The sequence below is a fragment of the Corvus hawaiiensis genome, chromosome 10 (genome assembly GCF_020740725.1).
Source record: "Corvus hawaiiensis isolate bCorHaw1 chromosome 10, bCorHaw1.pri.cur, whole genome shotgun sequence".
Lineage (NCBI taxonomy): Eukaryota > Metazoa > Chordata > Aves > Passeriformes > Corvidae > Corvus > Corvus hawaiiensis.
Window position 1 is genome coordinate 28,182,443 of NC_063222.1, and position 19,572 is coordinate 28,202,014.

General features: G+C 48.5%; 2 protein-coding genes across 2 annotated transcripts in view; one reads left to right on the forward strand and one right to left on the reverse strand.

Annotated features, from left to right (window-relative positions):
• The window catches only part of MED12L (mediator complex subunit 12L), a 102,201-nt gene that overhangs the window by 41,456 nt on the left and 41,173 nt on the right, over nucleotides 1–19,572 (reverse strand). The gene's annotated exons all lie outside the window — the stretch shown is intronic.
• On the forward strand, nucleotides 81–11,292 carry GPR87 (G protein-coupled receptor 87). Its single transcript, XM_048313926.1, has 3 exons — nucleotides 81–452; nucleotides 9,517–9,649; nucleotides 10,185–11,292. Exons 2-3 carry the CDS (start codon nucleotides 9,616–9,618, stop codon nucleotides 11,213–11,215), a joined length of 1,065 nt encoding a protein of 354 aa, XP_048169883.1. The 5' UTR covers nucleotides 81–452; nucleotides 9,517–9,615; the 3' UTR covers nucleotides 11,216–11,292.

The window sequence follows — 19,572 nt, forward strand, 5'->3', positions numbered from 1 at the left end:
TATCCAGCACGAGATTCTTCAGGAGCACATGAAATCCACATCACCCTCCCGGTATGCCACGGGAGGCAGAGGCAGGGCAGCAGCGCTGCCTTCCCCGCACGAACCCACCTCCCAGGTGAATCACCGTCTGCGTCCTGGGCGCCCCAGCTGCTCCGGAGCCAGGAAGTGAGCGGGAGCGCGCTCTCCTACCCTGGCATGTGAGTCATTCCCAGGAATGAGAAAGCCAGTTGCTCCAGTTGCTCCTGGCCAGGGGAATTTTGACTCTCTGATCAGGTATCACAAAAAAAAGCCATCAGAAGCCCAAAAATCTTACTGCCAGACATGGTTTGTTCAGCTACCCTCTCCCAGGAAATACTCTCCTGCCTACTGTAGTTTCAAGATGCGTTTTGGAGGAGTCTGAGGCACTTTTGGGATGCAGCTCCGAGACAAGCGGAAGGCGACGATGGTGACAGGTAAGTGAGCTCTGACCATCGGAAAAGCGTTTGATAAGCTGTTCAGTGAATCTGCTAGCACTTTCTCACCCTTGAGTGAAAAGACAGGAATTAAGATATAGCTGCTGAAAACCAGACTTGGAACCATAAACTGAATGTCAGATCAATTAAAAGTGTCAAGTTCTCAAAATAGCATGCCTTTACCAACCTTTTATTCATTCATACATAGTATTCATGGTGGCAAAAAAAACCTGGTTTCTACTAATCTTTCCTTCTAAGATACAACTCGAAGTGCAGGTGGGTCCATTGTTTCCATAACTCACTTCCTGACAGAGCTAAACTCATAGAAAGTAAGATTCAGTAACTACAAGATCTGATTTTGCTTTAAAAGGGTTTGTACTATATTCCCTTTCACCTCTTTCAGCATAGGAAAGCAAACTTGAGCTCTCTTCACTGTATTAACAGAATAAATGTTCTCTTCCTTCGTACTTCCATTCAAGTCATGTTAAAACTTGTCAGGTTCACTGGAAAAACCACATAGCTCTGAATGAGCAGACTAGATCTGATGAGTCTCACGGCCTGGGAAATATCTGAGCTGCTTGCAAAAGCCTCTGTCTTTTAAAGAGATTTCATATTGAAAAGGTTGTTCTTGGTTACAGAGCACTGGGAGCAGCAGCATGATTCAAGGGTTTGTTAAAAAATTACTTGTTTGCGTGCTGTAGGGCCTGCAGCCACTTTCCTTCTGTGCGCTCCATCTGGAAATTGGGAGTATTTCACACTTCTTTCCATCTTTTTAAAGAATTCTGCAGCCCTCTTTAGAAAAGGAAACCAGGAAACTCAGGCAACCTTTGGCTGATGTTGCTGATTCACTCCCAGCCACCGGTCCTGAGCACAGAACCCACCAGTACTTTTTTTAGGAGAAGCTTCCCTCCTCTCCCTTCTGCGGGTGGGTCTGCAGCCCTGGGGCACCAGACAGAGCCTCTCCTGCCACCCCGCTCCATGGGACATCCCCCCTCACAGAGGAACTGCAGGAGGGGCAGTTCTTGCAGGAGGGGGGAGAGAGGCTGGAGGGTGTGTGGGGACCTCACACACAGAAACTGTGTGTTTGCATTAGGGGGGTGGGAGAGAAAACCAGCAAATTTTCAACAGCATCAGCCGTGAGCCTTCCTCCCTCCCCACCTGCAAAGGGCTGCCTGTCCCAGCTCAGCCCAGTGTCTCACCCTCGGCTCCCTCCCAGGCTGACGGAGCCCCTGCGGGGCAGGGAGGGAGCGGGGAGACCAGCTCACCCAGCACCTGCACCCCACAGCCCGTCATGTGCCGGCACGCACCCGCGCCAGGGGCTGGGGCCCCAGAGCCCCGGGACACTGGGGAGTCGCCTGGCCCCAGGGATCCCGGGAGTGTGGCAGAGCTCTTTGATCCAGTGAGCACCAGAAGCAGCCAGGCAAACCCCCTGTGGTACGACTAGAGCGTTAAACTCAAACTGTGCAGGATTTATAATGGTTTGGAACTGAGTGAAAATGCACCTGACACACACCACGAGCTCCAGAGCCACTGCACAGCTGTCGGCTCCCCAGGAACCCAGGCTGCAGCAGACACCAAGCCCAGGGCTGCCAAGAAAACTCCAGAGGAAGGAGGCAAGATTCATTCCTACATTTCAGCAGTCTTAACCCTTTCCAACATCTTAAATAAATTAAAACATTGCACTGTCGATTATCAGAAGTTGGCTTTCCACATCTGACCAACAATGAACCTCACGCGAGGTACTGCAGCAACCACTGCTTCTGGTTCTTCCTCAAGAAAATGTCAGTGACATGCCAAAGGGACAGCTGATGCTGAGCAGCATAAACTGGACTTCTATCAGCTTCTATCACCCTAACTGTGGCAGCTGGTGCCACCCCTGTAAAAGGAGCCCAGAGCTGGGTGGCAGGAGGAGCAGCAGCTCTCGCAGCTGGCGCCTGACGCCCTGCCCAGGGCCAGCAGCCCATCCATTCCGAGAGGGGGCAGGGAACCCTCTGGGCTGTGCATGAAGGAAAGGCGTTGCACCAGGCTGGACTTCTCCCAGTCGCACTCTAAAATCCCCAGGTCCTTCTCCTTCCTCTTTCAAGCAGTGGTGCTGCTGAGAGTAGCATGCAGAGCGCTGTCCGGCAGCAGGATGTCCCGGACCACAGAGAAACCAGCTGACACAGGCACATGAGGATTTCCTGGTGCTTCTGTGATGTGTATTAGGATTGCATTCAAAAAAAACAATAGAAATTGCTTCAGCACAAAGAAAAATGCCTGAAAGGTAGACTGGAATTACTGGAGGATTTAAATGGCACTGGCGACATGCACGTACTAATAATTATTTTGACTTCCCAACATATTTTCTCACAGTGGCCCCAAGGGATGTGATAGAGGCACAGCAGACACAGGTCCAACAGATGAAGGTGCAGTGCTGCCAGTCACACACCTGCATTTTTGTGTTTGTGCCCCAGACATCTTGATTCTTTTTAAAGTGTCGTTTTGAAATTTTTACTTAATGTTTTTCACAGCACAGTACAAGTAATCAAGCCTAAAAGCTGGTATTTTCAGTAAAAACCTCCAACTCAAGCCTGGCCACCCCAGCCATGGCCTTTGCTGGTGGGTGCAGAGCGTGGCAGCCACGCTCCCCCCGTGGCAGCCGTGTCACCCGTGGCATGGCCCAGGCACGTGGCTCGGCCAGCGTGGCACCGCGCTCTGGGCAGCGCCAAGGACCCGCCCGCTCGCGGCGCAGGAGCTGTGGGACCCTCACCACAGGGCCCCACCGAGGCTGTGCACGGGGGCTGCACCTCACGTGGTGTATTCTTGGTGGGGGCCCAAGGAAAGCCTCTCCACAGGGCTGCAGCACAGCTACCACTGCCAGCAGCTTTGTGCGACCACAACCAACCAGCAGCAGCATCTTCTAGAAAGAAGCAAAGGAAACATTCCAGAGTTCCTTTACTCCTTCCTAATTAGAGGCTGCCTTACTGAGAAAACATTCATTATCCCAGCTCTGCCCAAGCACTGTGTTGAGCTTTCTTTTTTTTTTCCTCAAAAAAAAGCAGCCAGCAATTGCAGCCCAGCTTCTCCTGCACCAAGAGCAGCTGCTCACCTCCTGCCCAGCTGATACCAGTTCTGCTGGCAGATGTCTCAACTTCTCATGCAAAAACCACTGCAGTCCACAGGAGCTGTGGAGCTGTACCATGCCACAACACTCCTTCCCCACCTCTTTAGAGGTGGCAGTGAGGTGCTGGCCCCCTCTGAGCCCCTCCTGCACACAGCACCACAGCCCAGCACACCTGACCAGAGCCACAACGACCACTGAAGGTACCCCCTGCCTTTGGGCCACGGACAGTGCATATGCTGGTCATTAATGCAGCAAAGAACTGGGAAGCACTCCTCCAGCGTCACCTGGGAACTACAGTGCCTATGCAACAGGAAAGGGAATTCATGCAGCTTTAGGTTCTGCAAATAAGCTTAAAAAACAGTCTTACTGTAACAATTAACAACAGTTACTAGACCTTGCAAACTCTGCAGAGAAAATCCAATTCCAAGCAGGTAATATAATCCATGAACTTTTAGCAAGGAACAATTCAAAAGACAGAAAAAAAAGAACTTGATAGCTTGGGCAACATCTCATGTCAGAACTGTCTCACACAGAGGACCATTAGGGTTCATAATAATTCACTTGAAATGAGAAAAAAATTAATGGCTACATTTGGACGAAATATTCCAAAAGTGGCTTTGAGAAAGTTAGATTTGTCCAAGTACTTTTACTATTTCTTTTCAAAGTGAGGAAATCATGTTATCTTAAGGGCATATTCCCCCAAAATGAGAATTTTGCATACTAGATGGTATTATCAAATGCTTACTCCAGCATCTTGCTACTCCCAACGAGTTACAGGTGCAAACAGGCTGTGAGATTTCAGCTGCAGCACAGGTGAAGACTCAGCACATTTAGGTGGTTGCCCTGACGCCAGGCACATCCAGCCCAGGCACTGGAGCCACACGTGCCACTTCCAGCTGCCACAGGCGGAGGACAGAGGAAGACTGAGCCACACCATCAGTCAGTGCCTGTATGTGGGGGCTCTGCAGGGTACAGGTGCCTTTTCTCCTGGGCAGAGCAAGGGTGGAGACACAGGTCCCTGCCAGCAGCATGTCCCAGCACAGAGCCAAGGGAGGGCTGCTCCTGTGTGCATCCCAACATGGGTGTCAGCTGAGGGCCCGGGCAGGTGTGAGCCCTGACCACTGCCCTTCCTGTCTCTCCTGAATGGATAGGACAGGGCAGGGACAGGATAGGATCCTGGAGACAGCAGCCGAAGGCAGAGGGAAGCCAGTTTGCACAGCAGCTTCCCAGGGCAGGATGCTGCACTGCTCTGAGACATGTGAGAGGAAAGCTAGGCTGGAAATGAGGGGAAGTTCAAGGAGGAACCTGAAAACACAGAAGGAGGTCTTGTGCCAGAAGCTGGAGCAGACAAGCAGCTTTCTGAGCAGAGGCAGGTTCCTATTTCTGGCTAGGACGAAGAAGACAGGCACCGTAAGCCACAGCTGGGGACAGTTACACCCCAGTCCTTCCTTTCAGCCTCTCTGCAGTGTGGCTGGTTGAGCAGGGCAGCGTTCCTGGCCCAGGGAACCAGCCCATGCTGGCTCCACTCCCAGGACAGAGGGCACAGGGGGCACAGGGACCCCAGGGCTGCTCTCGCCCTCTCCCAGCTGAGGGAAGTGACAGTGGGGTGGGTGCTGGGCACCCCCCGTGCTCAGCAGCAGTAGGAGGTGCTCGGGGGCTCCAGCACTGCTCAGAGCACGGGGGGACCCCAGGAGCTCCCACCCCACCCCAGTCAGGGCCAGGACCAGGACCAGGACGTACTGGCTACAAAAACACCAAAACCATTACAGTGTGCAAAGCACAAGAGAGCAAGCAGGGCAACTCACTGAAGTAGGCAGCAATTCAAACAGGAATTTCAGGTTATTCCACTGTGCATTACCAGCACATTAACATATACCTTCACCAAAAGGGAGATGGACCATTTTTGACAGAGGCCTCCAAGGAAGGGAAAGGTGGCAGTGCCCTAGCTGCTGGGACTGGGCTTGTAGTGAACAAGAGAAAGCACTAAGAAGGATAAAGAGATGCAGGCAGGGAAAACCAGAACATGGAGGCTTGCTCAGGGAGCACGGGCCGGGAGCAGGCTCAGGGGACACAGGACAGTGTGGGGCTGACACAGAGAGCAGTGACACAGGCTCCATGCCTGCCTGCAGCAGCTGTGTGCACACGTGCTCTTACCCTGCACCAATGCTTCTTCCCCCTAAATCTTTACAGTCATCTCCGTGATTTGGTTCTGAAGGGCAACAGAAAAGAACAGCATTGCAGCCAGCCAGCAGCAGCTTTAATATCTGCCTCACATGTCTATTGCTGCATTAACCCCATCATTTACCCAAGCTTACGGTGATGAATGCAGAGGGACTGGCAAGAAGGCACATACTAACAAGTTATGTGCTCAAATAAAAACCATTACTTAAGACTCTGCAGCCCCATGACCTAGAACAGCTGGTCTAGGTCACAAAGAGAGTTTTCCAATTCTAAAAAGTTTTAAATAAATTGAAAAAAGATTAGATTTGAGGACATACCATTTCTTTAAACAGGAAGGCAACTTAAAGCCTTAGTCACTAGAAAAACTCTGCAGTCATTCCCTACCCACCTGACACAAAAGGTTGCCATGCAGCCTGTTACTTCGTTTCTTCTCTGAGGTTACATCAGTCATGGACATAAACCAGTCTGTCCACATGAGCAGCAAGAGATTATCTCATCAACCACCAACAAAGTGCAGAAGCTACAAGAAGTAAAATGTATTCTGGTTCACAAAGCTGCCTGGATAAAGGAGCAGCTTCTAGTGCATCTCCAAAGCCATCCAAGCAGAATATATTTGTATAGTTGCTTAGGATGAAATTGGTGAGGAAAGTGTCCAGAGAACTGGACAGGGAGAGGAAAGGCAGCCCTGCTGAGCACAAAAATACTATATTCAAACAAGTAAAAAATCCACAATTAGAGTACACAGTGAGCATTTACAAAATATCCTAAAACACTCTTTAAAGAGAAGACAGTCTTCATTGCCTACTGCAACAGAACACATGAAAAAGAGTGAATTCTCCATAGAGCATGTTTGTTCCTACTCCTGGAGTCTGCAATATAACAGTCTTTGTCGGCAAGAACGAAGCTACTGGAGCACAGATACCCCAACTCTACAGGCAGGCCTTGCTCACGTACCCCAGCATGTAAACAACAAAGCCACACTGCTCCGAGTGCTCTGCCCACCACAGCACCCCTCAGCCTGACAGACTTTGGCAGGAAACTATGGAAACACCTTTGGCCCACTGAGTCTGAGCAGACCATCGCTGTGCATCCCACCCTCTATCACACACCCAGCTCTGTGCAGCAGGACCATCACACCAGCACTTTTCTGCAGCTCTGCACAGACCTGCCTGGTGAAGTCTTTAGAGCTTTGAGCTACAGCAACACCAGGGAGAGCCTTTGGTGTGTAAGGACAAGCAGTCACAAGTGTTGCCTCTCTCCTCCACCCTGCAGACACCAGAGCCTCTGCTGAGCTCAGGTGTGCTGGCAGGGCACAGGGCCCTGCTCACGAAGCCCAGCTGGCACAGGTTACACTGGTGAAGAATTTGCTGCTTTGTTCTTCCAACCCACAGTTTGTTGAGATAATTTTGGAACATATTTTAACATTAAAACCATCAGGAATAAGAAGACACGGAGATATCCACGCAAAGACTCAGTCCTGATTGGCCTGTACAACTGCACACAGGTCCCACAGTGGCTTCGCAGTGGCCTGGATGTCCCTGGGCAATCCGAGCGTGGTCACACCTTCCCTGACCAGGGGACACATGTGGCAGGGCTCCACCACGGCCGCTGCCCCGGGCAGAATTCAGCGGGGCTGTGTGGGATTCACCGCAAGAACGGCTTTCCAGGCTCAGAGCCGGGACCGTGCAGCTCCTGCCACCCACGCAGCGCTCCCGAGCCGCGCCAAAGGGAGAAGGGAGAAGGGAGAAGGGAGAAGGGAGAAGGGAGAAGGGAGAAGGGAGAAGGGAGAAGGGATGCTCCGCCAGCACGGGCTCTGCAGGCACCGGGGACCGGGAAAGGCACCTGAGCAAGAGCGCAGGGCAAGCACGGGAGCAGCGGGGAGCCCGGCAACCCCCACGGGGCACAGACAGCCCAGCACAGACTGACTAGGGACTGCAGGCGCTCCCTGGGGCGGAGAGAACACTCCTGTCCGGGCAGAGCCTCCTGCTACAGCGGTGGAGCCGCGTCTGGCCCCTGTGACTGCAGTCCGACCTCCGCAGCACTTTGCACTGTAAAGCCACGGGCTAAATCCCAGGATTCAGGCTGACAGCCAGTGGATTCACGTAACAGTACCCAGGAAACAAGACACTGCTCACAAGAAGGAAGGAAACTGGATTTTGATCTGTACTGAAGAGGGTTTGTTGGGGATGGCCCATCCCTGCCGGTAGCAAATGCAGATGGGAACGTGACCAGTGCCGGGGAGCGGCCGGAGGATGGCAACTCCCTCTGGCCAGAGATCCCTGTCACAGGGAGCTTCCCCACCAGCACCAGAAAACAGCCACCTGACGTCAAACAAGGCACAGAACCTCTGCAGAGTGTCGGGGCTGTCTGTGCAGGAATCACAGGCACTGACACTACCCGGTGCTGGATTTTTACAGTCTCTTGTGACAGCATCCACCTACGAGAATGGATGCAGAGGAGGAAAAAGAAAGGAGCCTTTTTTGACAGGACTTAGAGCAAATCCCTTTGGGACCAGAGCAACACCAGTACACGTGCAGTCCATTCCACACAGATCCGTCCCCAGCCCCAGGGAATCCTGCAGCATTTCCCAGGGTTACAGCAGGGGGACACAGGAGCCACCTCTTGCTCTGCCTCGAATCCCAGGCAACACAGCCAATACCTCACTGACTTCTCTGGACTCAGGATTCAGTAGAGCCTGAGAACAAGGAGTTTTCCAGGGACCGGGCATTATGCAGACTTAAAAGAAACTCTGAAAAGCAGGGAAATAAGCATCTTATTTACATAAGGAGTCAGATATGCATCTTTTCATAAAACCACGTATTCTTTTGATCTCCGTGCCTCCTGGGCGGAAAAGAGAGCTGCAAACCCTCAGCAACAGCAAAACATGATGGATTACTGCTGCCCAGACCCACAGAAAACAAAATACCTACAACACCCTTGACAGTCTTGTCACTGTCAGAGGAAATAGTGCCAGCCAAGAAGCCAGACGGATAAAAAGGTTAAAATATCCAAATTAAAGTTTTTACCGATTCTTTCACACACCATTACTTGCTTTGGTGCCATCTAGTGCCACGCAACGTGGCTCCTACATGGGCATGGCACCTAAAACAGGTTCTGATCTGCAAAAGGGCTGCAGGAATTCCATCCTCTCTTCATTCCCATGAGAGCAGTCACGTCTAGTGGGATTGGTGAGATCTGAACAATTTTGCCAGTTTTCCTATCAAAACTTGTAAGCAAAAATTGAACCACAGAAAAGTTACTGCATTTGCATACTGATAGAGGAAAGAACAATTTGGAGCACAGCCTTACAAACTGGTATTGGCAAAATCCCTTTGAACAATGGCAAACATTGTGATGCCATCATGGCATAAATGAGTTTCTGCAGATTTCAGTATTCCTTGTGTGCCAGTTTCTATGAAAAAGGAACAGGAACTTGCCACTTCCACAATTTCCACCCCAGTTTGGGGAATACACTATGAAGTCATACACACATATCTCATAATTACAGATGAAACTTTTTTACTTCAAGAAGTGAGTAATGATTTTAAAAAAAAATCCACTCTTGGTGATCCATCACTGAAATGAGCAAGAAGAGGGCAATGAAGACCTGACCACAGAACCACCGTGCAGTACCCAGAGATCAGCCCTTAGCACACCTTAGCCAGCCCTTCACTGGGAATTCCAGAGGAAGCTCCTTTCACAAAGCTCCTCTCCATGCAGGGGACAAGAAGGTGGGCTCTCCTATTTTCCTTGGTTTTAATTTGGATTTTTTTTCCCCAGAACATCATCCTGGCACAGGCCCTGCTGCATCCCAGATCCACGGCTGCCAGTGGGACTCCTGAAGAGTATTTCAGCAGAAAACCTACAGCAACACAAAGGATGGGGTACAATTTGTCCTATGGAAAACTGCCAGGTAAAATAATAATGGAAATATAAGTGATTGATAAGTGTTTACTTTATTACTGTCAGTTCCTACCAACATTTGAAAGAAATAAGTCATTCCAGCACAGGCTGCCTGAGCACTGCCCAGCGCTACCCCACAGCCAGCCAGCCTGGTTTGCCTCACCAGGCAGGGCCAGAGCATAAACAACTTGAAACAAAATGTACTGTCATTTTGTGACAGAGTTTATAAGTTTTTCACAAACATTTACGTATGAAATCTTAAAATCCCCCAGAGACTGTGATTTTCAAATACATTTAAGTAAACTAAGTTTAAACGAGCATTTTGATAGGCCTGAGGAGCCTCTCCAGAGCCCTGTCTCATGACAAACATCTCAGCTCACAAGTCGCATTCTGTCAAGAAAGCCAAGAGCTGGCAACCTGCTGTTCTGATTTATGGTTCACCCAAACAGCCTCCAGACTGCCCAGGGAGAGGACAGTTCTAAACTGGCCCGTTTGTAAAACACCAGTAACAAACTTCAACCTTTTGCTTTCCCTCATTCCCACAGAGAATCGCCTCAGCCCAGACAACAGCACCTCACCCAACGCCAGCTCCCTCGGGAACTCTACACATGATGAGTTCACCACCATCGTCCTGCCCGTGCTTTACCTCGTCATCTTCCTGGCCAGCCTCCTGCTGAACGGCCTAGCAGTGTGGATCTTCTTCCACATCAGAAACAAAACCAGTTTTATATTTTACCTCAAGAACATTGTGGTTGCAGACCTGCTCATGACACTGACGTTCCCGTTCAAGATCATCCAGGACTCGCAGCTGGGACCGTGGCACTTCAACTCCTTCCTGTGCCGCTACACCACGGTCCTGTTCTACGCCAACATGTACACGACCATCGTGTTCCTCGGGCTCATCAGCATTGACCGCTACCTGAAGGTGGTGAAGCCCTTTGGAGACTCCAGAATGTACAGCATCACCTTCACCAAGATCCTGTCAGCCTGCGTGTGGGTGGTGATGGCGTTCCTGGCGCTGCCAAACCTGATCCTCACCAACGGTTACCCCACCAAGAGAAACATCAACGACTGCCTAAAGCTGAAGTCTCCCCTGGGAGTCAAGTGGCACTCGGCTGTCATCTACATCAACACCTGCATGTTTGTAGTGGTGCTGATAGTCTTAATAGGGTGTTACATTGCCATATCCAGGTACATCTATAAATCAAGCAAACAGTTCATTAGCTCATCCAGCCGAAAGAGGAAGCACAACCAGAGTATAAGGGTTGTTGTGGCTGTGTTTTTCACCTGCTTTTTGCCCTACCATTTGTGCCGAATACCCTTTACTTTTAGTCATCTGGACAAAATTTTAGATGACTCTGCACATAAAATCTTGTATTATTGTAAGGAAATGACACTGTTCCTGTCCGCATGCAATGTCTGTCTGGATCCAATCATTTATTTTTTCATGTGTCGATCATTCTCACGAAGGCTGTTCAGGAAATCCAACATGAGAACCAGAAGCGAGAGCATCAGGTCCCTCCAGAGCGTCAGGAGATCAGAGGTGCGCATCTACCACGAGTACACCGATGTCTGAAGGCACCCACAGAGACTCTGCTGACTTGTGAGAGTGCTTGTATATCATGTAAATAAAATGTCTCTTTAAGTATCTGACCATAGAAGCTCATTGAGGGATGTGCAGACATGTTCAGCTTTTCTGTGTCAGCTCACCAACATCCATCCCAAATTCCATCCCCGCAGGGATCAGGCTCACTCTGTGGGGCTTGGGGGCTGTTTTGGTAGGTTGGTTGGTTTAAAAACCAACTTAAGGCTGCCTCAGCTCAGAAAACAACCCTGAGCTCAGGAGGCTCCAGACAGGATGGACCCTCGGGCCTCGGAGTGGGATGCATTGTGAGGAATCAGCTTCCCCAGGGTCCAGTGGACGCCAGCAGGTGCAGGGAAGGGGAGGAGGTGGCACAGGCTCCGTGGGGACCCTCGGTGTGCCCGGGGCAGCGCAGGGCTCTGGTGCCACATGGCACTGTGCCACTAGCCCAAGCGTCTCCGTGTTCCCTCACGGCACTTTGGCACCGGCAGCACCATCTCATGCAGTGTTTGTGCTGAATCCTCCCAACCCAGCAATGTTCACATGGACCCTTTTGTCCTGGAGTCACTGGGGACTAAATCAGATTTGTTTAGAGCAAAAGCTGCTCAGAGGAAAAATAACCAACCTAATAAAGGCAGGTTGGCAGGAGCTGTCAGGCGGCCCGAGCAGTCTGCGCTCACAGCCAGCCCGGCATGCAGCGCAGCTGCACAAGCAGGAGATGGCGACAGTCCCTCGGCCAGTGCCTCACACACAGCAGGACCTTCCTTTTAATACACACACACAAAAAAAAGGGGGTTGACAAGAAAACCCTGAAAATGCAGCACTCAAATAACAAGATTAAGGTCTGTATGAGAACATCTTTGATAAATTTTTCCACTGAAAGAAGGGTTTCTTCTATTTTTTTTTTAACATTATTGGTTTAGGTTTAGATTTTGGTTTATGAATAATTAAGAAGTTGAAATGTAAGTACAATAATACCTGGATTAACACAAGTATTATAAAACCGCTTACATTGTTCAGGGGAGAACATTTCTGGAAAGGAAGACAGGATATTTTGGGTATTTATCCTACTTTAAATAAAAATACTTTACATGACTAAAATACCACAGATAAACCCTGTTTCCCAATCAGCTCTGTAAGAAAACTGTTGACACACACCAGACTAGTTCTGGGACCAAATCTACCATCTTGCACCCTAAGCAGTCTCCATGCACATACAAAACCATATTAAGAGAACCATTCTGGGGACCGGGTTGCATAGTTTAAATTCTCACAAGCACCAAATTAAATGGAATGATACTATTTAGGACTGGAAGATCAGTTCTGTATGCAGACATTCCTAATCAAAGACTGTCCTCTTAGGTCTTATATGGTTAAAGCAAATCAAGGCTGAGTGCTTCTGGTCTCCCTTTTACAAGTGTAAATCACCAAGCGTTTATGGCTTGTTAAGTTGTGCCTGGTACTTGCTGTGTTAAATTCACAGTGACCTTTTTCCAGGTGGATTTCCACACAAGCCCAGCAAAGCCCAAAGAGCCACTTGAGTGGCAATATCCCTGTTTGTCCCTAGCCAGAGGACACTAAAGGCAGGTGAGGAGACAGCAGACCAGGCATGCAGGGCCGGGATTTGCCCTGGCACAGGGTGGAGCTGATGGTGCAGCGCAGGGGTGGCTGCAGACAGATGGGCACCTGCAGCCCTCAGTGCTGCGTGCCCTCCTGACAGGATGCACACATACCACCTTTCTCACTACCCACTTATTTTTTTACTAAAGGATGGATTTTCATGGTGTTTCCTCCTAGGAGAGACACTACTGCTGATCCCCTATAAGAGCTTTCCGCCAAAAAATCTATTACCCAAAGCAGCCACACTCAGGTGATGGGATGATGCCCTTCAAAGCACAGGAAGTGTAGTTTCTGGAAAGTGTAGTCCCAGCAGTGGGATATCCATATGAAATCTGGGAAGGGAAGACACGGCCATGCAGCACAGAGGCCAGCCAGGACCCCCCTGCACTGGAGCCTGACCCCTCGGCTGCAGACAACACTCCACTGAAAAATCACCCCAAGAGCAGTTTACTTTACTTGACAGGGTGTGTCTGTGATAATCCTCCATCACTGGCTTGTACACACACTCACATACATGACAGCTCTTTGAAGATGCTGTTTGTGAAGTATTTTCCCAGGGCTAAAAAGGAATTATACAATATCCCAAGCCCCAAATACCAGATAACTATATTTAATTTATCTAGATTTGACATGGAATTTTGGTCTCTAAAAGTTCATCTTGAAAGAAAAAGCTACAAGGAAGTTGTACGGAAAGTCTCAGGCCCTGACCTAGCTCTGCCCTTTCAGAGAGCCACATCAGGACAGACATGGACATAAACTGTGGCTGTACAGTCCCAGAGTCCCGTTTTTTAGAGGAAACAGAGTTTTCTGTGTGGAAGTACAACAGCAGATCTGACCCAAGAATGCAAGAAGCAATTCCTGAACAATTGAACAATTCATGAACATTTGGGATTTTTTACATTCAGGAAGATTTGCATTACAGTGTTTGTAGTTCAAATGTAATTATATTTTACATACTCTGATGGAACAGCCCAGGCAGAACTCTCCATGCCAGGGCATTATTGTGGGAGAAATGCGATTTGAACCCGTACTCAGAGCCAGCTGCAGATCGCTACAGGCGCAGGACTTTTGTCACTACATACATTTTGTCCTCTTCTTCTGTGGTTTCTCTAGTAATGACCCTTCCTGTGACTTTCCACCAGTGCAGCTTCACGGGAATCTTAAAAAAGGAAACTAAACCCACCCAAATTTCTAAAAATCTGTCTTTGCATTGGCACCCACCAGCCTCTCATGATGGATTAAGCAGTGGGAAAGCACTGATAGGCAGCGTGGCTGTGACAGGCTCACCCAGCCGTGCATCAGTGCTGGAAACATAAAACTGTGAAGAAAATGAAGAACTCAACATGCAAGGGAGCCCATGGTGCAAACACAATGCAGATGGAGATCTTGTGGTTTGTGTTGACCAGAAATGCTTTGTAAACCAAGTCCACCACCTACCTGTACATAAATTCTGTACAATGCACCCACAAACACTGAAAGGTTTGACCACAGTCCCACTCACAGAACTCTGCACATTAGTGGTTACTAAAGTATAAAAGATACCCCCATTTTGCATCTAACTGGGGGATGAGAATTCAACACAAAATTGCAGGAACAGATCCATGGGTTCGTCCTCCTCACCCTCCCCAGAAGAGACACCATTTGATGAGTTTTTGTCCTCGTCTGTGCTGAGTGTTGACCCATATATTAGGCTTGTGATCAAGAAACTTGTGACCAGATATTAACCTTGTGAGCAGAAATGGTGGAAAGATGAGAAAAAGGGAAAAAAAAAACGAAAGAAAAAAGAGAAAAAGGTATTTGTTATTTGTGCCGTTTTCAAGGAGAGTTTATCTTGCACACAAAAGGAAATCACGAGCTCCCCATTTCCTGAAAAGGTTACAGATGTAGAATGTATGACTCTGAAATCAGAAAATGAGGTACTTTAAACACAATTGTATTTTGAGAAAGACACACAGGAGAAACTGCAAAAATTATGGAGATGATCTTTTAAGTACAAACGTGCAACTAGAAAAATGGTTGGCTGTGGCTGAAAGAAAAGAGAACCAGCTCCAAGAAAGCCTACTTTGATTAAGTAAGAAAAATTACTTAATCAAATCTCACATGAAGCATTTTCTAATTCAGTCTAGCAAGTCCCCTCCCTCAGTGCTCCTCTGGATCTCCCGCCACCCCGCAAGGTAAAACATCTGTGTGGGAGCAGCAGTGGTGCCACCTGAACACGGACATGGGCTTGGGGAGTGAGCTCCAGGCAAATCCTTGTAAGGCCTCAGAAGGCTGTTCCACGAGGATGCACAGACATCCACCCATCACCCAAACAAAACCGAGCAGAAAAGATTTGCTGGCAGATTTGACAGGGTAAAAACCCAACTAGAAGTCCTGCAATACTTTTGTAATTAGCTGGCCTTCCAGGGGGATTATCCTAGTAAAATATTTGTCTTGTTCATCTTGCTTTTAGCAATTCCCAGAGCTTGGCCACTGATACACTACGATCTGCCTGATTTCATGTTCAGTAGGGCTGGAAGCACTGACAGCTCTGTTAGCAGGTCTGCAAAGGGCACAGGTTTGACCCGTAGTCACAGATACCACTTCCACATGGCAATGGCTTGGTGCAGTAAGATCCTGCACTTAGAACACAAGTCAGGACCCATCAGCCCCACTTCTGTCAGCAAAGACTGCAGAGCTGCCACCCCACCCCGCACTGCTGTCACCAGACACATGAGGAACCAAATCACCGCCAGTCTTTTTGTCACCAGACGTGCTGGGACACGGCAGCAGAGTTCTCCCCTCTCTGGCTCTGCGCTCTTCTGCTCTGGGACCCAAGTCCATCAGCACGATCCTACAAAAGGATTCCTTTCTTAGGCCCTGAGCTCAGACAAAGTGTTAAAAGCTTCTCTTAATACAACCACCAGCAGTAGGGAATTTTGGATTCTGGGGGAACAAGCAGATTTGAATGGCTAAAGGTAAAATACATTATTGGTTTGTTCTTAAGCCACCTAAAGTGCATGGTAAAGTGTGGGGCCATCTAGTAACCATGCTCACTGCCTGCTTTCTGACCCTTTAGAAACAGCAGCCACATCTTTAGATCCTTAAACATTCGATTTGGCTGGCATTTTGGAAAAATACCCATGTTTGTATAACAGAGCAACCCTTCGGCTTGCCCTGCTGGCCAGAGTCATTCCAACAGGGTGAAACTGTACACAGAGCTCAGGCACCCCACCCACCCCTTAAGCCCTTAATCCTCTGCCCTGGACAACTGCTTACTTCTCACTGCAGAAAATTATCTGTGCTGCAACATTTAATCCATCACAGAATGGCATCTTACACTGGAAACACTGCACTACCCCTTCCTTTGGGGCTTCCTCAGAGTGCACACTCCACTTCCTCACTGCATGCAGCTCTCTGACTGATGTGCTTGGTTCTAGTTTAACAATTCTAAACAAGGTTCAGCCAAGAATGACATTTCAGACCAAAAAGCACAGCCATGCCATTAAGAAAACCTACAAAAACAGAATTTCAGAATACAAAGTATGAACATCTAAAGTACAAAACTACTCACACACACACACAACCTTTGATCCACTCAATCTGCCAGGACCATGCACTGATCAAATTAGGCAACAAACTTGACAGTACGTGAAATGTTTTGTTTTATTTGCATTTGGGTTGTGTTTCAAGTAGAAAGACTGTCATCAGACACCCCAAATAAATAAATACAACAGACTAAAATAAACAATAAACCAGAAAAATAATACATCATATCAAAGCACAGTGAGAGGGAGACAGGCAACATCCCCAACAGGCCAGACACTGATGGCTGTTTACAGCCACCAGAACAGCCTTGGACATTTAACATGGAAAGGTGAACTTGCAGGTTGTTCAAAACTTTTTATCCTTTACCTCAATGCATTAACACACACAAAGATGTGTTCTTCATTCACCACTCAAGGCAAACACCACTATCTTTATTCCTTTCTGAGCAATGAAGTTGGTGAGTTACAGTCATTGCAAGCCTGAGCAGCACCGTCATGCTGCCCCTTCAGAGGCTCACTACGTTTATTTTAAATAGATTGGGTTCTGCTCCCCAAAAATGTTTTGCAAAGCACAGAAAACAACCCTGAACTGTGTAAGAACTAAATGGTCGCTTCTGAGTTCAACCTCAAGAAATTTCCCCTCTAGAAAGAAGGAACACAGCCTTCCGTTCAGAGGCAGACCGTCTCCAACAACTGTTTCGTACTCTCATCCTGGGAGTGCAATTCCATTACAGAAGTAGTAAGTAGAGCCAAACAGAAATTTTTCCAAAAACATCTCATGAAATGTCAGTGGGAATTGCTCTGAAAGTCACGGGACCAGGCACAGCAACCAGGGTTGACAGGAAGCCTGGGCATGCAGAGAATGTGGGATGTTCCCTGGAGCTCTGGTGTTTGCTGTGTCCCTAAAAAGCCAGATGGCCTTTCCAACACAACTGATGGAAATCCACTGCAGCACCCACCTGCTGACTTTGATCCAAGTTACTCAGTATAAATGAGTTGCATCATGCTCTAAGGAAGCCACAAATGCAGTGGTGGTGTTGCTTTCTTCAGAGCAATGAAGTCAGCACAAGGCAAGAGCTTGTTAAACATTCCCTCACCCCACCAGCCCCAGCAGGGCTCATTTGCAGAGCCCCAGCACACCAATCAAAGACAAGGAGAGGCATCAGGGATGTGCCATGCCCAAGCTGTTTGCCAGAGCCTCATGCTGGGCTGAGTAGGGGCAGCATTGCCAGGGCGGGCGAGGACGCGATGCCGCACTTTGTGTCTCAGAGCACTCTCTGCTTTTGCTTGGGGGAAAGGAGCAGCAGGAGGAGGGATGGGAAAGAATATCCAAACCACTATGACCTGAACAGATTTATCTGCTTTAAATCATCACAGACCTGCTGCTAGGTGGCACAAGGGCAACTCAGGATCTGATCTGAGGCTCCAGGAGAGGAAATGGGTGTCAGAGAGCACTGAGGACCCCTTTTAAGCCAGGTGGAATTTTCCAAGTCAGACTCTCCATCCACATCCAGTCTTTCAAATAGGGAATAATAAACAGACAATCAAATCCCAAAGATGCACCATGCCTGCATGTTGCCCCACCAGAGCCCAGCCCTGCAGTGACACATTTGCCGTTTTAGCCCATGGGAAAGGCTACTTCCATCACACACAGACTGGCAAAGTGCTGGCAGCAGACTCAAGTCATGATTTTTCTGATGAATCAGCAAAAAAGCCTATTCACCTCTTTGCTAAATGCTCAATCACTTGAAATAATGGTAATAACTTCTGAATGTTTCAGCTATTTTTTCCAAATTTCCTTTTTCCTGAGCCTCCCTTAACAGAAGTTGTGGGGTGGTGCATGTAAAGTGAGAACTGCCCATGGGAGTGAGAGATTCCATTGAGGCTGGTGAATAATTCTGCTTTGCCAAAAGTTCCTCATACCCTTTATTTTACATGTTTCTCTTTAAAACTCACTTGTCTTGGCAGACTGCACTTCTGTTCCTCTCCTGCAAGGATTCCATCTGGACACAAATGGAACAATCCTTATTTTAATTTAGAGGTTAGATGAGGAAGCTGTTGGAAAAAGTTTGTTGTAGGTCACACTCTGAAAGCTGACCTTGGTCCCAAAAGGGATGTTGAGGCTTCTGCTGCCGCTTCTGGGGAGAGGACACAATCAAAAAGAAAACCAAGTGAGTTGAGGTTTTGGGCTTTTTTAGAGTTAATTACAAACTCTGCCTTGGAGAGCCAACGCTTTTGAAACCGAAGCCTTATCTGATTCACTCTCCTCATCCCTGCTTCAAGCAATGACCATAGGGTGCATGGGAAGAGAGGAAGAGTTTGGCTGACTGGCGCCTTCTGGGGAGCACCTGAGAAGTCTCGTGCACCGTTCTGCCTGATCCGTACGGGAAGCATGAAACTGTCAGTGAAACCAACACCCAAACCCATCACCCCGAAGCCATTAATTGACCACTACAGCTTTGAGCTGCGAGTCTCAGGATCCAGAGAGGGGCAAGAGTACTGACAAGAATGTGCAGACAATTCTGCCTCTCAAGATACCCCCTTATTGCATTGAGAGATATTCAATGAAATCTGAGGAAGGAAGGGACTAGAGGCTCAGGGTAACTCACAATGGCCCCAAGTAAAGGATGTGGACATGGCAGCGACCTGCAGGGAGAAGGTATATGCATTTCCCCATGCCTTTGGGCCCTTCTACACAGATAAACCCTCACAGAAGCAAAGTCCATGAGGAACTGTGTGTTTTCTGTAGTGTTTGGGTGACACACTGTCAAGCAGAGCTCAAGTCCTGCACTAAATGTTTACTAGTTCTAAGGTACACAATGTACATATTTCACAATTTTTAAATAAACATTTAAACCTCAATTTATCTCCCCAAACCTCTGCTCTCTCTCAGAATATACTCGTTTCCTACATCCACAGAGAAAATATTAGTTCTTCTATTACCATACATTTCCACTAACTCTGTGTTTGATTTCAAAACCTCCCAGAAAACTTACAGGACGAACAGGAAGGGAGAAAGCCAAGCAGGTGTTTAAGGTTAAAAGAAAAGGACAAAAAAGAAGAGAAAGGAAACAGCCAAACACCAAAGACTCATCATGTATCCCCAGAATCCCTCTCCCAGCCTGAGCACGCCCTGAGCAGGCACCACACAAGCCCGTGGCTCCAGTTCAAAACCTCCCATGCACAGAGCCGCAGCTCTCAGGG